The 21937-nt window shown below is 48.6% G+C and overlaps 11 protein-coding genes across 11 annotated transcripts; 8 read left to right on the top strand and 3 right to left on the bottom strand.

Moving 5' to 3' along the window:
* Positions 1–355: 355 nt before the first annotated feature.
* COX11 (cytochrome c oxidase assembly protein) lies at positions 356–1285 on the top strand (the record flags this gene model as incomplete). Its single annotated transcript, XM_043279114.1, has 4 exons — positions 356–552; positions 606–675; positions 751–1192; positions 1239–1285. The coding sequence occupies 4 exons, from the start codon at positions 356–358 to the stop codon at positions 1283–1285; spliced, it is 756 nt and encodes a 251-aa protein (XP_043136825.1).
* A 1561-nt stretch (positions 1286–2846) lies between these two features.
* Positions 2847–3930, bottom strand: ACHE_40868A (uncharacterized protein; the record flags this gene model as incomplete). Its single annotated transcript, XM_043279115.1, has 3 exons — positions 2847–2882; positions 2931–3496; positions 3549–3930. 3 exons carry the CDS (start codon positions 3928–3930, stop codon positions 2847–2849), a joined length of 984 nt encoding a protein of 327 aa, XP_043136826.1.
* A 516-nt stretch (positions 3931–4446) lies between these two features.
* On the top strand, positions 4447–5295 carry ACHE_40869S (uncharacterized protein; the record flags this gene model as incomplete). Its single annotated transcript, XM_043279116.1, has 3 exons — positions 4447–4531; positions 4582–4699; positions 4746–5295. 3 exons carry the CDS (start codon positions 4447–4449, stop codon positions 5293–5295), a joined length of 753 nt encoding a protein of 250 aa, XP_043136827.1.
* A 24-nt stretch (positions 5296–5319) lies between these two features.
* On the top strand, positions 5320–5773 carry ACHE_40870S (uncharacterized protein; the record flags this gene model as incomplete). The annotated part of the gene is made up of 3 exons (XM_043279117.1): positions 5320–5498; positions 5544–5661; positions 5705–5773. 3 exons carry the CDS (start codon positions 5320–5322, stop codon positions 5771–5773), a joined length of 366 nt encoding a protein of 121 aa, XP_043136828.1.
* A 1525-nt stretch (positions 5774–7298) lies between these two features.
* Positions 7299–9232, top strand: ACHE_40871S (DUF4246 domain-containing protein; the record flags this gene model as incomplete). The annotated part of the gene is made up of 4 exons (XM_043279118.1): positions 7299–7435; positions 7484–7562; positions 7613–8584; positions 8633–9232. The coding sequence occupies 4 exons, from the start codon at positions 7299–7301 to the stop codon at positions 9230–9232; spliced, it is 1788 nt and encodes a 595-aa protein (XP_043136829.1).
* A 1058-nt stretch (positions 9233–10290) lies between these two features.
* Positions 10291–11814, bottom strand: ACHE_40872A (uncharacterized protein; the record flags this gene model as incomplete). The annotated part of the gene is made up of 1 exon (XM_043279119.1): positions 10291–11814. One exon carries the CDS (start codon positions 11812–11814, stop codon positions 10291–10293), a length of 1524 nt encoding a protein of 507 aa, XP_043136830.1.
* A 586-nt stretch (positions 11815–12400) lies between these two features.
* On the top strand, positions 12401–14048 carry ACHE_40873S (uncharacterized protein; the record flags this gene model as incomplete). Its single annotated transcript, XM_043279121.1, has 3 exons — positions 12401–12593; positions 12663–13376; positions 13426–14048. The coding sequence occupies 3 exons, from the start codon at positions 12401–12403 to the stop codon at positions 14046–14048; spliced, it is 1530 nt and encodes a 509-aa protein (XP_043136831.1).
* A 463-nt stretch (positions 14049–14511) lies between these two features.
* On the top strand, positions 14512–15737 carry RFC5 (replication factor C subunit 5; the record flags this gene model as incomplete). Its single annotated transcript, XM_043279122.1, has 4 exons — positions 14512–14598; positions 14663–15553; positions 15604–15659; positions 15713–15737. The coding sequence occupies 4 exons, from the start codon at positions 14512–14514 to the stop codon at positions 15735–15737; spliced, it is 1059 nt and encodes a 352-aa protein (XP_043136832.1).
* A 412-nt stretch (positions 15738–16149) lies between these two features.
* Positions 16150–16728, top strand: ACHE_40875S (uncharacterized protein; the record flags this gene model as incomplete). Its single annotated transcript, XM_043279123.1, has 3 exons — positions 16150–16324; positions 16377–16511; positions 16628–16728. The coding sequence occupies 3 exons, from the start codon at positions 16150–16152 to the stop codon at positions 16726–16728; spliced, it is 411 nt and encodes a 136-aa protein (XP_043136833.1).
* Positions 16729–16784: 56 nt separating this feature from the next.
* MRPL16 (mitochondrial 54S ribosomal protein uL16m) lies at positions 16785–17612 on the bottom strand (the record flags this gene model as incomplete). Its single annotated transcript, XM_043279124.1, has 3 exons — positions 16785–16957; positions 17024–17488; positions 17555–17612. The coding sequence occupies 3 exons, from the start codon at positions 17610–17612 to the stop codon at positions 16785–16787; spliced, it is 696 nt and encodes a 231-aa protein (XP_043136834.1).
* Positions 17613–17928: 316 nt separating this feature from the next.
* ACHE_40877S (replication factor C subunit 1) lies at positions 17929–21336 on the top strand (the record flags this gene model as incomplete). Its single annotated transcript, XM_043279125.1, has 5 exons — positions 17929–18012; positions 18074–18098; positions 18153–18240; positions 18300–20686; positions 20744–21336. 5 exons carry the CDS (start codon positions 17929–17931, stop codon positions 21334–21336), a joined length of 3177 nt encoding a protein of 1058 aa, XP_043136835.1.
* Positions 21337–21937: the final 601 nt, after the last annotated feature.

Here is a 21937-nt window from a genome sequence, read left to right on the forward strand (position 1 = left end):
GACTAAATAAAGTATTCATTGACAGACTTTCATCCAGTCCAGCCTTTCTCTTGATGTCTTGTATCTTTGCAAGACATCTTACAACTTGACTTGGCTATAGCTCTGCTGCACAGTACACTGTACTATTTGAATCTGATCCTTCGGATTAGAAGATGCTATGTACATATTCTCCGAGATACTAACTGCATGTAATTTTGCAAACGTCAACATCGCGACAGGCGTACATGATAATCTATGTAATCTTATCGATAATTATCGTTGCCAAGATATGATCACGTGTTGTGGATTTTCTCCAACCCGCAGGCAAGATGACGGGATTTGCTCTTTCAATCAGCTTCGCATTAAGTCAATCGACATGCTCGCTCATTTTATACCCTCATGGGGCCGCTCCTCGATATCGGGGGCAGGTTTCCGGCTGTCAATGTTTCCGAGAACACAATGTTTTGAGTCTGGGACAAGATACTTCTCTCGGAGTTCCGGCCTGCGGGAGGAGAGCGCTTCCACGGCGCCGTTTAAAACGAAACCGTCCGAAGAGCGGAATACGTCTGCGATGTGAGAGGGATACTAGAATTGGGCTTTGAAATTTGTGCGCTAAGACGTCTCAGGTACTACATGATCAGTCTTATGCTTGGAACCGTTGGTCTTGCGTACGGCTCCGTTCCCCTCTACAAGATGGTGTGTATAGCTTCTAGCTTCCTCCAATTCCTGCTGCGCGAACATGGCTAACACAATACTTTTGCGCTGACGCAGATCTGCCAACAAACCGGCTGGGGTGGTCAACCAGTCATCACTCATCGCGGCGGAGACAACGATACCTCATCTCGTGTTATACCCGTGACCGACTCCAGACGACTGCGCATTACCTTCAACGGCTCCGTTTCAGATGTTCTGCCTTGGAAATTCACACCGCAGCAGCGCGAAGTACGAGTTCTACCTGGGGAGACCGCTCTCGCCTTTTACACGGCCACGAACAAGGGCCCGGCGGATATTATCGGTATCGCTACGTATAGTGTGACGCCTGGTCAGGTTGCTCCATACTTCAGCAAGATCCAATGTTTCTGCTTCGAGGAGCAGAAGCTCAATGCTGGGGAGGCTGTGGATATGCCGGTTTTCTTCTTCATTGATCCGGATTTCGCCAAGGATCCTGCGATGAAGGGTATTGATACTATTACGCTGTCTTATACATTCTTTAGTAAGTGCTTGTGTGTCCTAGCTGGCATTTTGCTAATGCGAAACAGAGGCGCGATATGATGACAATGGCGTTTTGAAGCCAATCCAAAGTTAATGACTAACCAGTGAATGACCTACGACTGTGTCTTTGGTTTTTCTTGCATGCTAGAGATGGTTTGACCTCTAGTCCGCCGGGCCCACTACAAATCGATTCATTGAAACAGCGTTGAATCCGTCGAATGACATATTCTGTGACATGCCGGAGCTTATCAATATCGCTACGACAGAGATCTAAGATAGGACCTTTTCCTGGTCGTCTTATTCCCTGAACAAAAGCAGCTTCTCCTCTCTTTGCAGAGATTTTGAATGCATCATGAATAGACCTTTGGGTGTTCAAGAGCATTGTGTACCATATTTCATGTATATATGTTCCTATACCTTGATTTTCTAGAGCAACCGTGACTTTCCCCTTCCGGATGCCGCCGCTTTTACGAGGGCGCTCAAGGGCTTGCTCAGTGGTACTTTCTGTCACAGGCCAGTACTCAGTGAGCATTCAGGGCCTACTCAGGGCGCGCTCAGTGATCAGTCACGTGCACCCTGAGTTGCCCAACCCTCTTTATTTTGCGCAAGTAGTTTGAACATAGTGCCATCTTCACCGTCCCAATTACCCCCGCCTGTTTTTGGAGCCCATATTGAATGACGCAAGCCAAAAACTGATGGGCTTCAAATCTTACTTGAGTGGAAAACTGTCTGGAAGGAGTGTACGCATCTGTTGACCGTAATAAATGAACTGGGCATCTAGATTTCGATGAAGCTATAAGTACGTGTCTTGTCCCTCCCACTCTGAATGCTTTGTGGTCCATGAGAGTTCATGATTATCCCAAACATTCCTTCCCTCATTTTGACCTTGTCACCCCCGCCTCTGCTACCATTGCCTTTCTTTTATACCGTTGTTGTCCCTTCGTTATTCGCTGACCATGGGCAAAAGATCCTTTTGGCGCGGTGAAGATGCTCAGAAAAAGCGGCGTGAGCGTCGTCTGCAAAGTGGCTATATTTCAAGAGCCCCCGAAGAAGAAGACGCTTAACAAGGGAATACGACCGCGTAAACGAAACGAAGAAACTACACCAACAATACGTTGTTCTTTTTTACAGAATGGGTTTTGCCACCAACAACTCATGAAGTCTGGACGTTTCACCCACGTTGTATTAGGTTTCTCAGAGAAGAGAAGTAGAAGCCGCCTGATTATGAACTTAGGCCTGGCGCTTCTGCTCCGGATACTGTCTGCATCAAAGACTTTATCCGCTGATAAATCGACTCGTCTGCAAGCTGTGGGAGGGTCAGTCAGAATAAGAAGTCCACAGTTAGAAGTACATGTGCATTCGCCGAAAGGTTTTTTTTGGAGGTTTTGAGGATGCCACGACAAGCAAAATTGTGAAAGAAGCTCGGAGTGACATATACTCAGTATGTGTGTTTTCACTCTACATATCGCCCTTACTAACGCAGCTCCAGTGGATATTTTCTTCGTAGAGGTCAGCTACGCTTAATGAAGCTTTTGAGTTCAGCGAGAAATTCTTTGATGGGATTGAGGTCCGGTGAGTAGGGCGGCAAAAAGATCAAATTCACACCTGCATCCTCACAAATGCGCAACCCGCCCCTTGAGATACGCATCAAGGATTCAGGCGAAAACATCCCGGCGATCTCCTTTCCATGACTGAATGCCATTAGCGGACGTCTTCCAATCAAGTAAAGATATAACTACCTCAATCCGTTCTGTCATGCGATCCTCAATCCATTTCCAAAAGGCCAGATGGTTAGCATTTAGCAGCGGCGTCTTCGCAAACAACGGAAACAACCAGGGCTGGTGTTTGAGATAGCCAATCACACTCATATCAGTGCGAATTGTCTGGAGAAAGTACGATTCCTTTCCGTCACGAATCATATCAAAGGTTTTGCCGAATGCTAGATTGCCCATCACGTCGAAGGCGTAGTAACTCAGCCATCGCGTGATGTCAATGGGTTTGTCAAGGTCGCGGTCGATCACATCGACCAATTGATTCGAGTACACTTGCACAACGGGCTCATAGGCTTGGAGGGCTGAAAGGGTTAGTTTGCTATACAGTGATTGATTTATCCGTAAATTCACCTTTAGTACTAAGCGCCTGATCCCAAACCCTCCGCCGACGGGCGTGAACCTGTTTGTCGCGCGAGAATGACAAAGAAACGCGCGGGTCGAGCAGTGTATACCATGGTCCTTTGGTAGCGGGTATGCATTGCTGTAAATTGCTTTGACAGCGTCCGGATGGGTGATAGATAGCTTGGAGGGGCCTGTCAGGTTAATAATATGAGGGCGGCATTCAAGGAAGGCATGAATACTCACCCACGCGCACAATGTCACCATATTCCCGGTGCAGAGCCTGCACCTCTTCATACAGATGCAAGTTCTTAGCCGACAACCGCGTAAGGTAGAAATTGGACAGTCGTGCCAGAAATGGCCCGGGGAATTGGCATAGACGGTGGAGAAACCCACGGTAGACGAGACTGTACAGTCCGAGTAGGTAGTAGCCTCCAATCTTCCAGACTAAAAGGGGTGAACAGCTTTGGATAATGCCATAGTATGCGCTCGCAGGACCGATTGACAGCAAGAGCAGGTGGCATATGACAACGGAAGGTGATGAGGTATCCCATTCTCCATGGCGAAAAACCAACAAGTGAAGGGAAATGCCTGCCACCACAGAAAGAGATGCCAGCGTATTGTCCATATTGAGGTAATTCATAAACTCATAGAAAGCGACTCATTAAACAGAACGAAAGTCACAGCTGGGTCATCCAAAAAAAGTTGTCGGAGGGATACCTTGGCGCTCGGCTCCGCAGAGAACAAAAGGCGACAAATCAGTAGTGGATTATAGGTCAGCCAGCCACAACTAGAAAATTACCATCATCATAGATTTGGCATTGGGAGCTGAGCAGTGGAAAGTCGATGTGAATGCTAGGATTCTATACCTATGTAGATTGGTGTCTTCTTGCATAGTTCACCAGTCCAAGATATAAAGCTCTGTAGCATGCTCAAAATTTCACCCGATTCGATCTAAGAATCGTGAATACAAATACGGAATACAATATGGCTGCCTCAATTGACCACTCTGGAAACCCACTTGTTCATCAATGGGGAGGTATGTGCGGGGCAAAATCCCTCCACAGCTGAATCACTCTAACCAAAATCTAGTATGTCGACGCCAATTCCACAACTTGCCTCACCTGTCACAGCACCGTGAACAATGAAGAGATCGCCTCCGTTTATGTCGCCAATACCGCCGATGTGGATGCCGCTGTGGGCGCCGCTTGAGCAGCGTTCCCTGCTTGGTCACGACTGGACCCAGGCGAACGCGCTAAAGCGCTGCTCCGCTGTGCAGACCTGCTTGAGGAGCATGTTTTCGAAATCGCGCATCTCGAGGCTTTATGCAATGCCAAGCCCATGTGTCTCTTTCGTGAATACGAACTGCCCCAAGCTGTTGAGATCTTCCGATGTAGGTTTGTTCTATATTGCCTCAGTTTTGGTATTGTACTAATGATACAGTCTACACTATGTTGGGTGGTGTGGAAAGCTTAGTGGGGAATCGTTTCCCGTGAGCAAGGGCTTTCTGAAGATCGTGCAACGAGAGCCCCTTGGGGTTTGTGCGGGTATCACGGCATTCAATGCGCCGATCATGGGAATGACGATGAAGGCGGCACCATGTCTCGCAGCTGGAAACACGCTAATTCTCAAGGCGAGCGAGAAGTCTCCACTGTCCACCCTGTATCTTGGGAATCTTGCTGCCGCCGCTGGGATTCCGGCAGGCGTGATGAATCTCCTCTCCGGCGACGGCGTTACTGGAAGCCTGCTAGCATCCCACATGGATATCAACAAGATATCCTTCACCGGCAGCGTTGGCACGGGATGCAAGATTGCCCAGGCAGCCTCACGGAGCAATTTCAAGCGAGTCTCCCTTGAGATGGGTGGCAAGAGTCCCAGCATTATCTTCCCAGACGCTGATCTTGACGAGACGGTCAGTTGGTGTGTCAGGAGTATTCTTGACCTGGCGGGTCAGGTCTGCTTTGCCAGCTCGCGTGTATACATACACGAGTAAGTCAAGGAAGATATAATCTCTCGGATGAAGGCCGCTTCTGCGGAAATCTCCGCTGTAGCGGGGAATCCTCTTGACGACGCGACTGAGTATCCTCTGGTGGATCAGGCGCACTACCAACGAGTAGCGAGCATGATTGAGCAAGCCAAGGCGGAAGCCACCTTGGTCGCTGGTGGGAATCGCCTGTTCAGCAGTGTGGGACTGCTGTATCATCACTTCTCATGACTTCAAGTTACTGACTCCTGCTCTAGGGCAACTGAAATGCAGCCTAGTATCTTTGTAGACCCCAGCCCCAGCGTAGCAATCAATCAGGAGGAGATCTTCGGTCCCGTGGTGGTGATCTCTGGGTTCTTGGAGGAAAACGAGGTCGTGGCTCGTGCCAATGACACCCCGTTTGGATTAACTGGCGCAGTGTTCACGCAAAATCTGCAGCCGGGTTGCGGGTGGCGGGCGCCATTACAAGTGGAACAGTGTGCATTAATTGCTGTGCCATGTTGGATAATCAGATGCCATTTCGTGGTTGGGGTCATAGCGGAGTGGGATCCGAGCTGGGCAAGGAGGGATTACTGGAATACACACAGACGAAGACGATGTTTGTGAGGTAAGTGGACTTATCCCGATTCCGATATTGATCGTTGAGGCTGGCTGACCTGTGGAGTATGGGCGAAAGTAGAGTGTAGGAACCGAGTGGAAGTGAATAACGTATCCCACATGCGAATGTCACACGAAATCGCTCCGCCGCGACTTTAACCCCAACATTTCCATCAATACACCTAAAATTCCATTAAAACTATTCAGAATCGCTTTCTTCAGACATCTCTATTACTATCTGGCAGGAACGTGCATTGTGTCCGGCCTTTCCACAATTGCCACAGCGCCGCGCGCGTGTCTCGGTCCGCGGTCGCCGACCAGCCCTAATGTGTTTCCTCCATTGGTTGCACCTCAATCTCCATTTGACCCCCTAATTCCTGATTCCTGTGTGGAAAGCGACCCTACTTTCCTTAGACATGTTTTTTAACCCTCTGGTGTTTGCAAAGGCCTTCGTTTGCTTGAATCTCTGTTTCCATAAAATCCATCTTATGCATCATCCTCGTCATGCCTTTCGCAAGGATGTATTCCTAGATCACTACGACCCATTCGCGATTGCCAGGCTATTTTGTTTTTGCTTTGCCATGTTGTTCCGAGCTTGTAACAACCATTGTAGTCGAGATCACTCCCATCTGAAATCCAGCTCCCTCGAAGTTAAGATATCTGCTTCCTGGATGCCATACTTCGCGATCATGCTTCGAATAAGCATAAACTAACGACGAATAACATCTGAGTCCTTGCATAGATTTTACTAAAAGTCATAATTCCGATTTAAACGAGCTCTGGGTACCGTTTGACAAAGTGTTAGCCCAGTTTACCACAACGCGTCCCGCGTCCCGTGTTGCGAGTAGTCGGTTGGCCATATCTTCCACACCAGACAACTGAGGAGGAAAGCCTTTGGAATCTAGATCAAGTATGTGTTTAACACTCTTTATTTCCCCTAGATCAGTGAGCCTCCGTGAATTGGCCGATATATTGCATCCTGATCGCATGCCACGCCGGCGGCGACTGAGCTTCTCATGATCCACGTGATAGATCTTGCCAGCGGCTCGGGCGCTTAGATTTTTTGTCATTTTGCATAGCTTAAAGGGCCAATATTACTTGATTTTTATCATGTTTCTGAGGCATTCTTGGTTGTGGTGATATTTGTCGTCGAAGTCGAAAGTCGCGTCGGGGCGATTTCGTGTGACATTCGCCCGTGTGAGACATTCGCATGTGGGGTACGTTAGATCGAGGAGTACACAGGCCATACCTCTAGAATGATGCTATCCGACCTGTAACCTGTAGATCAAGACCTTTGTAGGTCGAAATAGAGTTATTGTGGGTGCAGCTGAAGGCACCCGGCTGCCTAGCCACGTGAATCGGTACTATAAAACCCAATTAAATCCCCCTTATCCAACCTCTCAACGACCACCACCATGGCTTCTCAAGCATCTCGTTTCGATCTCCCCGGCTTCAGATTACCCTTGAACTTCACTTTGAGAAGGGGCTATGACTCGCCTAAACTCTTTCCCAATGCGCTGGACTACAATGATCTCGATGGAGGTGCTGTGGGGTAAGGATCAAGGACCTGCTTACTGATTGCCGAACTAATGCCCGCTAGTCGGTCAAACACTCATCGGGACCTGTTGATGATGCAGGCAGTTCATTCTATTACGGAAAAGCCTGAATGGGATCGAAAGGTATGCCTATATGGTAGTTTGGTTCGAAAGTCGATCATTAATCCGTGCAGGCTTTTGACGACGAAATCACTTCAAAATGGCGCGATGAGCTTCTCAACTGTGGCAAGGATATCACACCTAAGATGGTCGATTGGATTGTCAAGGAGCTCCAGTGGAAAGCCGGCATTTTTCGTGAAACAGGATACACCGTTGCTTTTGATCCTGGTGTTGTCAAGGCAGACAATACAATCCCGTTCGAGATGCAGAAAGAATTGAAAAATGCGGTTCGACCGCTGGAGGATGTTGCGGAAGAGGAGAAAGATTACCATCCTGGGTCAGATCAGAAGGTCGTTGATCTGGTGCATCCTTCGCTCTTCCCTGTCATCTATGGGCGTACTCGCATCCTTCCCGACCACGTGATTCGACTCGATGACTGTTTAAGCGCCGTGGGACAGGGCCAGTTACTTCCAGTACCACCAAAGGAACAAGCTCGCCTTCCCAGCGCCTTCTATGATCGTTCGGGTTACCATAGGGGTCACGAAGGCTACAGCCGCAAGTTCCAATGGCTGCCCTGTGATATTGAGCTTACCTCAGATGATGGATGTCGCATTGCCTCATATATCAACAACCTGCATCCTCAGAAGCACCGGGGCCTATACCAAGTCATTGAGAAGATCCTTGCCAGAACCATCCCACTCTGGAATGCAACACTGAACTGCGTGGAATCTGACTACAAACGAATTGCTTATCGCGATGTCGAGTTCGAAGAGCATCCGGAGCCTGAGCCTAGGCCCACCAACGAAGAGGAAAAGAACAGCGACGTATTTTGGGATCGACATTGGGAATGGGAAATCTCAACGCCCATCAAGAAGCCTGAGCCAGGCGAATTTAAACCGCCTGAGATCCGTCCGTATAGCAAGGTCAACTTACGCGAGCAATTTTCCAAAACGGGGTTGCAAGTTATTGTGAAACTGGCCAACATTGAACTTACCCCGGAAAAGCCCGAATACGAAGGAGGGTCGTGGCATGTAGAAGGGCAGTTGGTAAGTGATAACTTTATTGGTCTAAAGAACCCTAGCTGACATGTGTAGAACGAGCATATTTGCGCAACCGCCCTATACTACTACGACAGCGAAAATATCACAGAAAGCACTCTCTCTTTCCGCCAGCGCGCCTGCGAAGAAGATATGAACGAAGTCATGTATCCTCAAGACCAACACGCGTTCCTGCACCATATTTTCGGTTTTCCTCCGGATGTTGATAGTCGTAACGGCACCGTCATCACACAAGATCTCGGCAGTGTGTCGACCCACGAAGGTCGTCTATTAACATTCCCCAACATCCTCCAACACCGCGTGTCTCCTTTCTCACTGGCAGACAAATCGAAACCCGGACACCGTAAGATCCTTGCCTTCTTCCTGGTTGACCCGAATCTTCGCATCATCTCTTCGGCAAACGTTCTTCCACAGAGAGAAGATTGGTGGACCGAGAGAAGGGTTGCGCTTGAAGAATCCCTGACAGTGCTCCCACCTGAATTGCGAAACATGGTTCATGGGGAAATGGACGTCGCTCCTATTACCATGGACGAGGCAAAGCAGTATAGGTTGGAGCTCATGGAAGAGAGGAGGGCTGCGGCTGTTGAGCACAACAGTGATTTTGAAAATGGTAATTTCAATCTGTGTGAGCATTGATTGATGTTGGATGTCTTATTGTCATAGCCGTATCCTTGATACTGTTTTTTAACAACTCAATAATAAGTTTCCCATCATTAAATATAGTCTGTTGATGGGCAGCTTCCTACAGCCATTTGCTCACATCCGTCATTCTATCTAGTTTCACTCATCTATCATTCATGCCAATCCTAAATATGAATAACAATCGGGTGAGACAGATCCGCAACTTTTCTGGCTCAGTTCATGAATGGCCGAGAGTACGAATTTCTGGCAGTATTTCCCCAATCGCATTTGCATAGGTCGGGGTAGCGGATGCAAATGCACTATACTGTTAGGTTTCTATCTATACTGAGTATAATGGAATGAGCAAAATACCTGCTGATAATCACCGGAGCGGCCGTGGCGAGGGGAAGTGTTGAAACACCACACCTGGACGTAAGAGATGCTTATCTCGATACCTGTTCATCGCTCGGGTTGCCATAATCCACTTGCAGCATCTTAAGAGCACAATAATCACAGGCGTTTTTGGTTGTCTTGTTTCGAATCTTGTTGAAACAGTAGTTGTCGTCCCGTTCCCGTTAGTTTGGGATTACATATTAACGAAGATTCTCACACGACACGGTCACATACCCGTCTTTCAAACATCGCAGCTTATATTCCAAAAAGTAGAAATCTGCAACTGCGATGGGCGGGCCGAATATCTTTCTTTCATTAGCACAAGCTCCGGCGACATTCTGACGATACTCCTCGACAGAAGCGCTGCATTCCACCGTGCATATTGTGTCTAGGAATTCGGTCAAGAACCCGATGTCAATTCGTGTATATAATCACCCGGTTCGAACAGTGTGCATTATAGATCCGCAGTCAATGCAGTCGCGCATGTCGGCAGTAAGGATTCAGGGATAATATCTGGGGTGAAGAGAAAGAGCTCGTATTTTGCCTATGCCAATGTGGATATCGTATCTCGTATTTCTGTTGCTTTTCTTTAACTTTTTAGCCGCGATGTTATCGACTATTCCATCTGTAGCTAATTTGGAAGGCTTCTGCTCTAACTTCAATTGTAAATCGACATGCATTTACATCGCAATCCCCGCGCACTCCAGTATAATCTCCTGGCATCTATTCAAATACCCTCTAGCCTCCTCCAAATTATGCCAAACATCATTATACGCCACACTAAAAGACAATTCTCCCTTGAACGTCCCAAGAAAGAAGCCGAGTCCCGTTCCTAATTCTTCACCGGTGACCCACGGATCATCCAACTCGAAGACAGACCGATGAGGCTGGATAATCTTGTCTATGACTCCCATGCTCGAGATTGATGCGGACGGTGTAGGGTTCGGACTGGGAACGGGCGTTGGGACTGGATCGTAAGGGAGCGCTGTTAGGGTCCAATAGGCGGGTGCTAGGGCGATATGCTCTTTGTCGTCGCGTATTTCTGTATAGAAGTTTTTGATTTCCTGTATGATGCCTCGGAATTCGTCTTTTTGTTGTTGTTGATCCCTTTGAGGGACAGAAGCTGCCGGGACTCCCAGGTCGATAGCCAGACTTTGTCCAGACACGGAATGGTAAGTCGATACGGCATGCGCGGGAGTGCTGTAGGGTGGAAGGCAGTGATCACGTTCGTTGATTAGAGAATAGTTGATATAGCGGACGCTTCGAGCCTGACTGGATCGCTTCTGTGCATCTCGCAATGCCACAGCAATAGCAGCGTGATAGATGTGCGTCACGCTCGCCCCAAGGGCCTTGCATGCCCCTAGCAGCCGCCGAGTCTGCTCATTGTCCAGTTTGAGGGCTATACGTTGGTGTTTACCAGGAAGAGTCGCGTCAGATTGCAAGGGCACGGTAGCAATTTCGACTTTCTCTCGCAGTGCTGAGTTCACAGCTTTGGTACGCTCGATCCTGGCGGTCTGTTCACTGGTGAGAGTCTCTGGAATGGCTGCGGCGACTCGTAGCGGTGGGCTCAGGTTCTTCCATTCGTCCCCGAAGTGTGGCAGCTGATAACAGGTTTCTTCATCATAGGCCTGTGATGCGTAGTCAAAGAGACGGTCCCAAAAGTGCAGTGTGCCGATGCCATCAATAATATCATGGTGAGCCCGGAGAACGAGGTCCGCCTGGATGTTGTTTGAAGATATCGGACGCTGGACGAGGAACAGCGTCGGCAACTTGGGAACTGGTGGATCTGCATTAGAAAATTCCTGGCCGGTTCGATACTTCTTGCTGTCTGCAATGATCCGGAAGGTATCTTCCAGCCAGGAATTTTGGTCATTGCGCTCATGGAAGCCTTCATAAATCTTCTTGCACTCCTTGGCTGTGGGATCATATTCCACCCAGGAAGCAATAGTGGGGTGGGTATATCGCAGGTGGAGCCATGCTTTCTTCAATGCTTCCTGAATTCGCTGCTCTGTGCTGAGTCGGTCAATGTTTTTTTCAATGACGACTGTGTACGAGATATGGGCGGTTATGGCAAAGTAGGTGCGTCCACTGCCGGCATATGCTTTGCCGAGCGAGGTATAGAATTGTTCCACTTCATCGACATCTCGCTCCCAGCGACCTGGTTTGGACTGTTTCCAGATGAATCGTTCGTACGAAGCAGCCATTTTTGCAAGTGTGTGCGGTTCAATTAGGAAGGTAGGGGCAGAAACACAATTGTTGTCCTTTGGAAATAACTAACGCACTTCCAAAAATACATCTGGAAGAACCTCGGGTAAACGTGGCATATTCCGGGGTATCATTCCGGGGAAGAGGATCCATCGTAGCCCTGCCGTCGGCTATACTTCGGACTTTTTTTCGTCTGATGTCCTTCCGCATGCAATGACGAGTTGGCATATGTATGTAGAGATACTCGAGTGCCCATCGGTTCTCAAAGACCCTTACCCAATTCAGAAACTGGACTCAGGTAATGTATCAAGCGTTAATATGGCGGTTTATTTTCGATACGGGCTGTTCATAACTTTTTAACAATGGCTTCAGCGAGACCGAAGATTGTATTCTCCCTTGCTTTGGCAAAGCATTCAGATTTTTCGGCGCAATGAGTGGCTTGCGTGTGATTCACGTCGCACGTATCTTCATCCCTGAATGAAACATGTACATCTACCAGAGACATTGTACATAAATTTACCCGAGCCATGGGTTTCCAATGCTGGCTGAACATCTCTTTGAGAGGTCAGATGCGGATATTGCATTATGACTCAGAATGACAATGATACTAGAGAAAAAGAGAAGGGTGATCATGTGTCACGTCATGACGAGCCAGAAAAACGAGTGATGGATAAAGGCCTCTGGCAGCTGAATTGTGGGATTATATTCATGCTCGCATCCTCGGCCGCCAACGGTTATAATATGAGCCTGATAAATGGCCTGTTGAGTCTCCCAGAATGTAAGTTCGCTAATTTCGAAAACGTACGCTTTGTTGGCGCCAAGATTGGGATTCTGACACATTTCCTAGTCACCAAGAACATCGCCCATGCCGGTGACTCCGTTATAGGTCTCATTTCTGGCGGAATTGCCCTTGGCGGGATATGTTCATTCATCCCAGCTTCATACATGGCAGACAAGTTTGGTCGGAAGCCGAATGTCGGGATCGGCTGTATCATCATGATTATCGCGGCAATTGTGCAGACCGTCCGTCCGTATCCATGGGTCCTCTTCGGAACTCGAGTCATGCTTGGTGCTGGGGGTGGACTGATGCAGTCTGCAGCACCATCTTTGGTCACTGAGATTGCACATCCGGTCCATCGAGGTGCGCTGACAGCTATGTACCAAACAGCGTGGTACTGGGGGGCGATATTATCAGCTGCAGTCACACTGGGCATGCTACACGTGTCAAATTCTTGGTCCTTGAAAGTTCCATGTCTTATGCAGGCCATTCTACCAATAGTTCAACTATTCGGTCTCTGCCTTGTGCCAGAAAGTCCCAGGTGGCACATCGCCGTTGGACTGTCAGAGGAGGCGCGAGCAACCCTTATCAAATATCATGCAAACGGAGATGAACAAAATGAAGCCGTCAATGCCCAATTCCAGGGCATCTCGAAGGCCATCCACGGAGAAATGTCGGAAATGTCGCGATCAAGTTGGAAATCTTTCTTCAAGACCAAAGGGAATCTCCGACGATTGACCGTTTGCATATTAATCGGAATCATGACAGAATGGGCAGGTAATGGTAAGTTTTCTACTGCCCTTCATTTTAGCCACTTTTACAGACAACGCAGGTATTATCTCGTATTATCTCGCCCCAATCCTCAACTCGGTTGGCATTCTTAGCCCTCAGCACCAAACAGCCATCAATCTCGGTCTTCAAGTATGGAACACTCTCTGGGCTGCTGCAGGCGCTCTAACCTGTGAACGCTTCGGTCGACGTCGTCTGTGGCTCATTTCGACCTCATCCATGCTTCTGTGTCTCGCTCTCGCCGCTTGTCTCTCTGCCTTGTTTGAAGAGCACAATCTCCACTCAGCAGGAGTCGGCGTCGTCCCGATGCTGTTTCTCTTTTTTGCTGCCTACGATGTAGCGTATACTCCGTTATTCATCGCTTATCCAGTCGAGATAATGTCATTATCTCTTCGCTCCAAAGGTCTCGCAGTGACATTATTTACCAATGCCGCTGCGGCGTTCTTCAATCAGTACGTCAATCCAATTGCGTTTGGTCAGATTGGATGGAGGCTTTATTTGGTGTATCTTGCGTGTCTGGTGGTTTGGTTTGTCATGATCTACATTCTCTTCCCTGAGACAGCAGGACGGATGTTAGAAGATATTGACGCTATATTTGATGGAGAGTCTGCCAACCCGGAACCTTCGGTGTATTCCGAATCTGTGCAAAATAGCAAGGTGAATTGAAATCTAAGAATAGCATTGTAAATATCTCAGCCATTCCATGAAGTATTGCGTAGCACTATGCAAGCCATCCGTCTGTCTGATGACTGCGGACCAGATTAATAGGTAATAAACCTCAATGTAAGCATGCCAGGCCACTTAGGGCATGATATACGTGCTGGGTTACTTTGTTGGAAGAGATATGATCACTGTGGGAGTTCTGTAGCTTCATTCTGCAAATAGAATACTAAATTCAGATTCACATATGTTTTCTTCATTTTGATAGTTGAAATATTTGCTTCAAAGTCTGCATTTACTCTGTAGTCTGTAGGGCTCTTCATCAGTGCGCGCCGTGCACGGTCCACTCATGTAAGCGCGCGTCACGACGCGTCAAGCTCAATTCTACCCGTTTGAGACGTGCTCTCGACAACGATATACAAAAGAGCGAACACTAAATAACAAGGCTTAATCATATTATCGTGTCATCATGGCTTTACTGGTTGACAAACTGCGGCCGCGAAGCCTGGATTCTCTCTCTTACCACCATGACCTTTCCGACCGGTTGAGGTCTCTGGTAAGGACATACCGAAGCTCATCCACAGCAAGAACCGGCTGACAGTCTCATGGCAAAATTACAGGCACAAAGCGGCGACTTCCCCCATCTCCTCGTATACGGACCATCCGGCGCCGGAAAGAAAACCCGAATCATCGCGACGCTCAAAGAACTCTACGGCCCTGGAGTCGAGAAAATCAAGATCGACGCACGGGTCTTCCAAACCACAAGCAACCGAAAACTTGAATTCAACATCGTATCCTCAATCTACCACCTTGAAATCACCCCCTCAGATGTCGGAAACTATGACCGGGTCGTGGTCCAGGAATTGCTGAAGGAGGTTGCGCAGACGCAGCAGGTCGATCTCTCCGCGAAGCAACGGTTCAAGGTCGTCGTGATTAACGAGGCGGATCACTTGACTCGTGATGCGCAGGCGGCGCTGAGACGGACGATGGAGAAATACAGTCCCAACATGCGGTTGATCCTCCTGGCCAACAGCACCTCGAATATCATCGCTCCTATTCGTTCCCGTACCCTGCTGGTCAGGGTTGCTGCGCCGACCGAAGAGCAGATTTGCACGGTTCTGAAGTTTGCGGGCAAGAAGGAGGGGTGGACTGAGGCAGCCGAGCTCAATAAGAGGATAGCAAGGGAGAGCGGGCGGAATCTTCGACGGGCATTGCTTATGTTCGAGGCGATCTATGCTCAAAGCGAGAAAGTGTCGGACAGCACGCCAATTCCGCCACCAGACTGGGAAGCTCTTATTTCGTTGACGGCCGAAGAGATCCTAGCGGAGCGATCACCTGCTCGGCTGTTGCAGGTTCGCGCGCGGTTATATGACCTATTAACCCACTGCATACCGCCTACGACTATCATCAAAACGTTGACATTTAAGCTGGTTACCAAGGTTGATGATGCCCTCAAGCCGGATGTCATCAAGTGGTCTGCCTTTTACGAACATAGGATCAAGCAAGGCACTGTAAGTTCTACGAACTCGATAAATAGAGGCTGTTCTGACACGATGCACAGAAAGTCATCTTCCATCTCGAGGCCTTTGTGGCCAAATTCATGCGCATCTATGAAAGGTTTGTTTCTCACCATCGAGGCATCCGGAAGCCATTTGCTAACAGCTGGATAGTTACCTCATGGGCATGGATTTCTAAGCCAAGAAATAACGAATAATGATTGTATAATATCGTGTCTTAGCATTTGAAGAAAGAGAGCATCATTATACTAATTGGATCATCATGTTTCCGTTCGTCGTCTCTTCCAACATTATACAGAGTAGGTTGTACACTATTTCATGTAGACTAAAGAGGCAATGGCCAAAGCCTCATGTAGACTATAACAATGGATTCTTAAGGACTATCATACTAAGGATAAAGTGCAATAGGAAGCACGGGGTACACATCAAGTTACAACATGGGGATGAACTACGTCATACCGCGCAATCGGACATATATAGACCTGCGCATCACTATCATGCGTTAAGGTCACACTATATTCTAAGCATCAATTGAAATTTACTCCTTTACATCCTTTCTAATCGTTCGAATTTGTATACTTTAATCCACAATGTCCAACCCGCAGCTCCTCGACATTGAACCCGGTGGGGAGAACACCCAGTATGCCATCTCCATATCTACGAATTTTTTCAGGGGGCTTGCATTGAATGGATCTGACAATTGCAGATATGAATCTACGCATATCTTCGTTGATCCCCCAGAAAAGCAAACTGGCCAGCTAGGTAGTAGGTATGGCTACAGTAACCACCGAGAACAATAACTAACCGGAACTCCAAGCCGGCGAGAAGCACACAAAAAGCCAAATGAGAACTACGTTCGGATCTACGGAAAATAAAGACGAGGATTTGAAAATGGCTCGTCAATTGGAAACCGGTGAACCCGGAGGTGGTTTGCGGGGTGAGACGGATAAAGGTATGTTGTATTGTGTTCATTTCCCTTTTATTGAACTCCTCGTGGCAAAGAAATTTGCGTATAAAACAATACATGAACAAGAAGACATGTCAGAAGCTGACAATAGTTTACAAAAGATCTGAAGCCCGAGAACCAAGCCCAAGAGGGTAATGATAGTGTAGCGGCGAAAACGCGAAGTCAACAGAGGTATGGGCCTGGTTCAGGCGTTGGGGCTTGATAACGGGACGGTCATGTGATTCGGAGGCATGAATAGAAGCGGCGGATGAGGGAGATTTATTGGGAGGAAGAGGGACTGGATGTGACCGACTTGGGTCCTGTGGTTTCAGCTTCTGTACCGAGAGGCGGGTTTCTGCGTGGCCGCTTGAGGCTTTCCAAAGTGACACCGTTTCCGAGTTTCGTCAGGCCAACCACAGGCGGGTCACCCTTCCTGACAAATTCCCAGAGGCCTGCAATCAACATGTATTAGTACCAATAGTTTCATACTCAATCCACTGCAATAACGAAAGACGTACCGGGCAACTTGTGGCCTGCCAAACGGAATGCCTCCCTGGCAACCTTCTCGTGAATCTTCCCACTAAGCTCAAAAACAACCCGGCTCACGGGAACCTTTGCCGTCCAATAGTCGAACTTTCCTTTACCCTTACCCATACGCTGCTCGTTACCCTTGGTGTAGACACCGATGTTGGCGCTCACACGCTTGTACAGGTTGTAGTCCATCCCACGTAGTCTCCGCTTGATCGTCTCTTCTGCGATCTTAAGGTGTGAAGCCGGTACTCTGCGGTCGTGGTCTTTCATGCGCAATCCATAGTCCCCCCACACAACGGTCGTACCCCGAGTAGAACCTCCTGTAGCGACATGCGGGCGACCTTTTGGCGACTTAGACTTTTCCGCAAACTTGGGCGTAAGCCAATCGAGGGCGGGGGATGTAGTAGAGAAGTATCGCGAGAACGCAATCGCAGTGAACGGTGTTGTAAGACCTGTTGCCGTCTCGAGTGTCAGTGTTTGAAAACTTTTCCCCTCACGGGGACCTTATCGAGCCTCACCAGTAGGCCGAAGCGAGGCCAGTTGAGGCCCTCCAAACATCTTCGTATGCAGACCCATTGTGTCTGTCGATATCAAAGTGTCTATCAGCTAAAGCGTGGTCAATAATGGATCTTGAAGAACTTCTGGGCTATCGGCATATCCGCACCTCCGATCCCGTTCCCAAAACGGTGATAATACCATGCACGGGCCATGCGCGTGTTTCTTATGTAATCTGCTGCCTTCACGTCGCCAATCCAGGCAGGCGCGTCACTCTGCCGTGTCCTTAAGAGAGAGCTCAAGGAATTGGTTTTTGGGTGTTTTTTTTTTTTTCTGTTGATTAGTTTTGGCATATACATTGGAGCTGTATGACATGCTCTAATTGGAGTGAAACACCATGCCTACTGATATTAGAAGCTTCTTTGGCAAACCGAGCCAAGGGTCCGACTCGTCGCCTGCGAAACCGCCGGCGAAAAGAGAGGTGCGTTGATATACCTCTCTCGAGGATACTCTATCACATTGCTAACATTGATTGGATTCAGGACTCGACTGCGACGAGAAAAAAACGTATGGTTTGAACTGGTCTCCAATACTAGTTGGTTAAGCTAACTGGAAACATAGGTAGCAGAAAGGTTGTGGACGACAGTGACGACGAGGATGTTGTCGAGACCAAGGCGCCTACGCCAAAGGCCAAAGCTCCAACTAAACCGTATGTCGTGCGGCATGCTTCCAAGCTTCTTTGGCGGTGACTGACATTGGTAATTGAAGAAAGCCCGAACCGGCCAAAGGAGAACCCACATCGACATCGGATTATTTCGCATCCAGTAAGAAGAGAGGCCGGTCCGCTAAGACGAGCAATGAGTCTCCTACCACTACACTAACGACCAACGAGCCGCCGGCCAGCGATCGCAAAACCGGAAGCCCCCAAAAAGCGAAAGAAAGCCCCGTTGTTGAAGTCTCGATAAAACCGGCGAACCGCGCATCCCGTGAAGCTACAAAAAAAGAAAAGGCTATTGATGATGATAATGAAGGTTTTGGCGGTGACGATATATTCGCAACGGAATATGGAAAATCGGGCAAAGGCGACGATGACTATGTGCAGGCCGACAGCGATAATGATAGTGACCTCGAGGAGCTGGCTGTGAGACCGGCAACAGCAGCCTCCGGCAAAACAGCTCGTGGAAAGAAAGCCCCCAGCGCTGAAGAGGATGACGACGTGGTCATGGAGGATATCCCGAAATCTTCTTCGAAAGCCTCGAAGTCGGCCGCTGAACGGCCGGGGCGCAAGCGGAAGTCTGAAGCTCTCGATGAAGCCGAAGAAGACCAGGATGGCGCGAAGAAGAAGAAAGCACCGACACCATCGACAAAGAAACCAAAAGCATCTCCCACCAAGCAAGCTCAGCCGGAGAGCAAAGAGATTCAAGATATCTTTGACAGTATTCCGACGATCAAACCTCCCTCGCCTCCTCCAAAGAGTGATGAAAAGAAAAAATTCAACTTCGCTGCCCAGGCTCAGCGCTCAAGAACACCTCCAGGTGGTGGATCTGCCGAACTACCAGAGGGCGCTGAAAACTGTCTTGCTGGACTATCTTTCGTTTTTACCGGTGTCCTTGAGATGATAGGTCGGGAAGAGGGTCAAAATTTGGTCAAGAAATACGGCGGCAAGGTCACTGGTGCACCTAGTTCGAAGACAAGCTACGTGGTTCTGGGTAGTGATGCCGGGCCTAGCAAACTGGCGACAATACAAAAGCACAAACTGAAGACGATCAACGAAGAGGGTCTATTCGAGCTGATCAGGCGACTTCCTGCAAATGGTGGTGATGGAAAGGCGGCTGAGAAGCATGAGGCTAAGAGGAAAGCCGACGAAGAGAAAATCCGTGCCATGGCTGCTGAGATTGATCAAGAAGAGTCGCGCAAAAAGAAGGCCATGGCAGCTGCTGCCCCTAGTCCGTCTAGCTCTCAAGGTCCGGTGGTTTCTCAAGGCGTGAAGGTGGACGACCGTCTGTGGACATCAAAATACGCACCGACGTCGATCAACATGATTTGCGGCAATAAGGCGGCCGTCGAGAAACTCCAGAACTGGCTCCGTGACTGGAGAAAGAATGCGAAAACGAACTTTAGCCGTCCCGGAAAAGATGGTTCTGGTAAATATCGCTCTGTCATGATCCATGGACCCCCAGGAATTGGTAAGACTACTGCGGCACATCTGGTGGCCAAGCTTGAAGGTTACGATGTTATGGAGACAAACGCAAGTGACACCAGAAGCAAGAAACTTGTGGAGAATGGTCTGGTTGGCGTCCTGGACACTACATCTCTCCAGGGGTATTTCTCAGGCGCTGGCAAAAAGGTCGAGAGTGAGAAAAAGAACATGGTACTAATCATGGACGAGGTGGATGGAATGTCGGCCGGAGATCGAGGTGGTGTCGGGGCCATGGCTGCCGTTGCGAAGAAGACGCAAATTCCTCTCATTCTCATTTGTAACGAGCGAAGGCTTCCGAAAATGAAGCCATTCGACCACGTCACGTATGAGATTCCTTTCAGGCGCCCGACAGCTGACCAGATCAGAGCTAGGTTGTCTACGATCTGCTTCAGAGAAGGCTTGAAGATCCCACCACCAGTTTTGGATAGTCTGATCGAAGGTACTCATGCCGATATCCGTCAAGTCATTAACATGCTTTCGACCGTGAAACTTGATCAAAAGAACTTGGACTATGACACGGGCAAGGAGATGTCTAAAGCATGGGAGAAGCATGTGATTTTGAAGCCGTGGGATATTGTTGGCAAAATCTTGAATGCTCAGATGTTTTCCCCTAGTTCAAAGTCCACCTTGAACGACAAGATTGAGCTCTATTTCAACGACCACGAGTTCAGTTATCTTATGCTTCAGGAGAACTACCTGAAGACGAGACCAGTATTGGCCAACAATTATCATGGCAAGGAGCAGAAACTGAAGATGCTTGAACTTGCCGATAATGCAGCTTCTAGCATCAGTGATGGCGACCTTGTTGACAGAATGATCCACGGCACGCAGCAGCAATGGAGCTTAATGCCAACGCATGCTGCCTTCAGTTTCGTTCGTCCGGCTAGCTTCTCCTACGGAAACATGATGGAGCGCCCCGGGTTTACCAGCTGGCTGGGGCAGAACAGCAAGCAAGGTATGATTTTTCTTTTCTATCTGATTTGGGCCGGTTTTTATTAATTCAGGGATTCAGGGAAAATGTCACGTTATGTTAAAGAAATTCAGGGCCACATGCGGCTACGTTCTTCTGGCGATCGGGATGAGATCCGACAACAATACATGCCGTTGGTCTGGGAGAAGCTCGTCCGCCGGCTGCAGAACGAGGGCAAAGATAGCGTGGAGGAAGTTATCGATTTCATGGACAGTTACTTCCTGACCCGCGAGGACTGGGATGCCCTGCTTGAGCTTGGGCTTGGACCAATGGATGAATCTACCGTCAAGCTGGAAACCCAGACCAAAGCTGCATTCACACGTGTCTACAACCAGCGCTCGCATCCTCTGCCATTCATGAAGGCCAGCAACGTCGTGGCACCGAAGAAAACGCCCAAGGAGAAGCCAGACATTGAAGACGCGATTGATGAGTCAGACGAGGAGGAAGTGGTCGAGGAGGAGTCGAAGGAACAAGACGAGGAGGAAGAACTGGATCTGAAGAAGGATAAGTATGTCAGCTTGCCTAAGAAGGCTGCGGCCGGCAAAGGAAAGAAGGGCAAACAGAAGGCTGCAGATGATGACGTGGAGGAGAAACCGAAGAAAGGGAAAGCCCGCAAGCCTAAAGCTAAGGCTTGATTTTCTTGATATTGTTTGACTGTTAGTTTTGGCATCTTTAGTGCCTTGGGAGCTTTTGCTTCAGTTGCATACGTGAATGTCCTTTGAGCGAGGGCTTATTGGTGTATTTATATGGTCCCTATATGTACAAGATTTCTTACAGAAACTATAACCCTAGATAATGCATATCAATTGAATGTTTTACGAATGAGTGAGGCCCATGGTCCCTTCCATGTAATTGTTTGTTGTAATATATTCTTGGAGCCTGAACTGACGTATCGTGAGCAACACAACACGGAATGAAATATCGGTCATATCTACAAACACCCCATCTCCAAACGCGGCTTGTCAGACGGTTTATCCATTACTGGAGGAAAATCTACATCAAGAATCGGCTCCCCAACATCCCTCATGTTAGCGAGTATGCTCTGCCGATGATGCCATCGAACGCATTGATCCGAGACATGATCGGGGTTGGCAGGATCTCAGCAGACCGGGCCCAGCACACGGCCATCGATATCATCTTCGTCCGGAGCGAAGGAGATAATCTTAGCCATCCTATATCATTTCAGTATGTCTGGGACAGGAAATTGGTTCTCCAGGGGTACAAACGTCAGGATTT

The sequence above is a fragment of the Aspergillus chevalieri genome, chromosome 4 (genome assembly GCF_016861735.1).
Source record: "Aspergillus chevalieri M1 DNA, chromosome 4, nearly complete sequence".
Taxonomy (NCBI): domain Eukaryota; kingdom Fungi; phylum Ascomycota; class Eurotiomycetes; order Eurotiales; family Aspergillaceae; genus Aspergillus; species Aspergillus chevalieri.